This window comes from Epinephelus moara, chromosome 12 (assembly GCF_006386435.1).
Source record: "Epinephelus moara isolate mb chromosome 12, YSFRI_EMoa_1.0, whole genome shotgun sequence".
In the NCBI taxonomy this organism is placed as follows: Eukaryota; Metazoa; Chordata; class Actinopteri; order Perciformes; family Serranidae; genus Epinephelus; species Epinephelus moara.
The window spans coordinates 4593344-4597885 of NC_065517.1; the positions used below are offsets into that span (position 1 = coordinate 4593344).

At 41.2% G+C, this 4542-nt stretch overlaps 1 protein-coding gene across 1 annotated transcript in view; it reads right to left on the bottom strand.

The window, feature by feature from the left end:
- The window catches only part of LOC126399150 (adhesion G-protein coupled receptor F1-like), a 74702-nt gene that overhangs the window by 22459 nt on the left and 47701 nt on the right, over positions 1–4542 (bottom strand). Inside the window, exons 5-6 of the mRNA XM_050058979.1 lie at positions 2583–2726; positions 2308–2475 (exon numbers count right to left, since the gene is read on the bottom strand). Coding sequence (XP_049914936.1) covers positions 2308–2475; positions 2583–2726 — 312 coding nt within the window. The remainder of the gene's footprint in view (positions 1–2307; positions 2476–2582; positions 2727–4542) is intronic.

Below are 4542 nucleotides of genomic sequence, written 5' to 3' on the forward strand. Positions count from 1 at the left end.
AAACACACAGACCTTCAGTCTCTACATTGCATGTGTTATACCATTTGTTGGTGTTGGTGATGGTGATGGTGATGGTGTTGGTGATGGTGATGGTGATGGTGATGGTGATGGTGATGGTGATGGTGTTGGTGATGGTGTTGGTGTTGGTGATGGTGACGTTGTCTCTGTAAAAATGAAGAATAAAGACAGCATGCACTTTTAGTAACATTATAATTCTTTCATTTATATAATTTTCATTATGTCCAGTCCTCAGTGATGACTGGACATAAGTATTTATGTTGTCTCTTGTCTTGAAAGCTTACTTACTCTTTGTAAGCTGTATGAGCTCACAACCTCTCATTTTGGAATATGTGAACCATGGAATATTCAAGAAGCTGCTTTTGTACAACTGGCACACATTTGTTCTCAACTATACACCTGCAAATGTCTTCCATAGAAACCTGATGGAGGCAATATTTAACACTACAACTTGCACTATCCATGCAAAACAAAGCAACAAAAGTTTCCATACCAGGAGTCGGGGTTGGACATTGAGCGACCTCTGTGGATCAAAATTGGAGATAAAATTAACACACCACGTTGTTTTGTGTGGGGAAAACATCATACATTCAATAATTATCAACATTAGATTGCTTTAGAAGTGAAGTTTGACTACGTAGGTGCTGCTAGGTCTAGAGTTGGCTGTTTGAGTGTAGACAATACAAAAGCAGTGGAGAAGTAAAGAATGCATGCACCAGATTAGCTCATGACAACAAATGTTGTTTGAACAGACAGTTTTACTCTTAAAATACAAATGTTTATAACATAGAAAAGATAAACTAATCCTTTTTTGGTATCAAACCTATTGATGCAAGGATCAATCTTCAAAATGAAAATGTAGTATCGAGAGTCTCAATATTGTGACATTGACCTGCCCACCCTTAACGCTTGGTCAGTGCCCCTGAACTTTAAACCATGATGCACTTGGTACCCTCCTGTGTCAGGTTTGGACGTCCAGGGACAGCATGTCAATTTATGCTTTTTAAATGCATTGTATGGTTTAAAAACAAACTTCCCCTCACAAAGGAAACGGACAGTTTCTGCTCATTAAATGCATGTACTCTGTTCTGAAAAAACAAAACAAAACTTAGAACATATGTAAAAAACCAAACAAAAAGCAACCTGTTTTCAGGTTTACTATCTTGAGTTTAGGCATGTGATTAGGTTTTGAGAACAGCAACATGGTGTAACTTAAAATAAGTAAGTTTCTTACTAACATTAAGTAACGTCACAGCATACATCACCAGTACAATATGCTACAAATACTAGCACACTACACTGTTAAAATTACTCAACCAAACCCTGGCTTCACATGTGAAACAAACAGCAGTCTCCAAAGTGAAAGTCCAGCTTGTTTAGCCCACCAGCCTCCCCTCTCGCCTGTCCTATGTGCACTTTCTTGCTCTCACAGCCCGTTCCCATTCTAAAGTCGTCAAGTACCTTCACTCTGTCAGTGATTTTGATGTCAGATACTGATGCCAAAGCCACCTTTGCAGTGGTATGATATGCAGCTGGGCGGCTGGACTGCACCTGTTGCGCCTGTATGATACACCGCTGGACAGCGTCTGGTTGAAATGCTGCTGTTAACAATGTAATATAAGGAGTTCGAAAGTCCCTATAGGGCAGGCAGGAGGGGTGGTGGATGGGTCAAACAAAGCCCAGACTTTCACCTGGAAGTCCTGTGTTTGCTTCCCGTGTGAATGTAATGCCAAACCATGATGCTTTATTCTAAACCTAACCATGTGTTTTTGTTTATGGCTGGTTATGGCATTTCAGAACTTCAACAGCAGATGTAGGAGGATACCTACCATTTAATATGTAGACATGAAAGTCCAGTGACAAAGTGGCAATATGTGACGACGTGTAATGAGAACGTGAATGAATGAATGATGGCCAAATGAAGCCTCATGAAGCATTTTCTTTATTTTCTGAGCCTACTAGATGGTATAAAGAGAGAGGCTCAAAGAATGGCAATTCAGTGTGCTTTCAACCTTTTGTTGAACAAAAAGCGCCATCTAGTGGGCCCAAAAAATGAAGAAATTGGTTCATGAGGCTTCATATGACAATCACTACCGAGCATCAAAAAGTGCCGCTGCCCTGTTCATCTCATACCACTGCTAAAGGGTGCGTCTGTCCATTAGTATCTGATGCCAGGGGACACTGACCAAGCATCTGTATTTGATGAGCTCGAAGAGACCAGGCTTTTATTTGTTAACTTTTTGCAGATAGCTTCAGTTTTACTGGAACTGTTAAACTGGCACTGCTTACTTGTGATTGGTTCACAGAACCCTCCATCTGAAGGAAGTCCATTGATGCAGCTACAGGTCGGACTGGTGACATTAGTGCACGCACCGTAGATGTCACACTTGTCACATGACCAAGCAAACTGCTCCTCACACTCACACTGCAGTCCTCCAGTGGAGTTCGGAGAGCACCCTTTAAAAAGACAGAAAAGTATACAAATCAGACACTGTCTGCTAAGAAAGCATTAACTCAGCCACACAAATGACAAAAGAAAACAAATAAACAACAAAGGTTCTTACATGTGGTGAAGTTTAAATCTATTATTGTCAAAGATTGACTGATGTTGTAGGGCAATGGGAAATTTCTGAATAGATGAGTGAAATTTGATGGCACACTGGAGACTGGGATGCGCAAGTCCAGGACTAAATCAATGTCCACCGGATCTGTGGAGGAGAAAAGAAGAAAATCCATCACAGAAGTCTGTTACTATTATACACACCAATATTCACACACTTTTCATTGTGTGCAATCATCATGACATGAATTATGTTGATCTAAGTGTGCACTGTTTATCAAACTTTTCAGCACATCTTGTTGCTTGAGCTGAGACTTTACATGGTCAATGCATGATGCAGTGAAAGATCTGTAATGGTACAACAGATAATCCAAGAGTGATGCAGTTATCTTGATTTACAGTGCCAGTGCCAATCCTCAGAAACACACAAACACACAGACCTTCAGTCTCTACATTGCATGTGTTATACCATTTGTTGGTGCTGGTGATGGTGATGGTGATGGTGTTGGTGATGGTGATGGTGATGGTGATGGTGTTGGTGATGGTGATGGTGATGGTGATGGTGATGGTGATAGTGATGGTGTTGGTGATGGTGATGGTGATGGTGTTGGTGTTGGTGTTGGTGTTGGTGTTGGTGATGGGGACGTTGTCTCTGTAAAAATGAAGAATAAAGACAGCATGCACTTTTAGTAACATTATAATTCTTTCTATTTTAAACATCTGTATTTTGGGGACATGAAGCAGAACAGTGGTAATCTTTCAATTAACAATTTTCATTATGTCCAGTCCTCAGTGATGACTGGACATAAGTATTTATGTTGTCTCTTGTCTTGAGAGCTTACTTACTCTTTGTAAGCTGTATGAGCTCACAACCTCATATTTTGGAATATGTGAACCATGGAATATTCAAGAAGCTGCTTTTGTACAACAAGAAAAGAAAATCCATCACAGAAGTCTGTTACTATTATACACACCAATATTCACACACTTTTCATTGTGTGCAATCATCATGACATGAATTATGTTGATGTAAGTGTGCACTGTTTATCAAACTTTTCAGCACATCTTGTTGCTTGAATTGAGACTTTACATGGTCAATGCAAGATGCAGTGAAAAATCTGTAATGGTACAACAGATAATCCAAGAGTGATGCAGTCATTCGATTTTACAGTGCCGGTGCCAATCCTCAGAAACACACAAACACACAGACCTTCAGTCTCTACATTGCATGTGTTATACCATTTGTTCGTGTTGGTGATGGTGATGGTGTTGGTGCACTGGCTCCAAATGATGCACTGGCTCCAAATGAAATATGTGACAATACCAACTACACTGAACCCAGGCAGGCCAAGGCTATCCAAAATGCAAGCAATAGCCCCAAAACCACTGCTAGACCCAGGGCCAGAAAAAACTATGTTAACTCCACACCTGAGAAGCCAAGGGCCAGGAGAAGTATCGCTAACACCACACCTGATCAGCCAGATACCATCCTGATCGGAGACTCAGGATGGTATCTGAGCTGTTGCCAGTGATCCTCTCTACACACCCCAGTAACATGAGGATCATCATCCATGCTGGGTCTTTTGACATTCTACGAGGAAAAACTGGCTCTGAGATCCTGAAAAAAGACTTTTCCCTGCTCCTGGAGAAACTGAGTGACTGTCAGTCACAAAATGTGTTCATTTCTGGCCCCATTCCAACCCTTGGGAAAGGAATCGAGTCTTTTACCAGACTCCTTGCCCTGAATACATGGCTGACATCGGCATGCTTCACTCATGGAATAAAGTTCATTGACAATTTTAACATCTTTTGGAACTGTAAGGAACGCTTTCAGCGTGATGGGATTCATCCGAACATCACTGGATGCAGACTACTCGGGGCCAACCTACGTCATGCTCTTGGAAGGCCATACCAAAACAAGAATGGACAGATAAGAGCCAAGGACAAGTACGTGGCACAGAGAC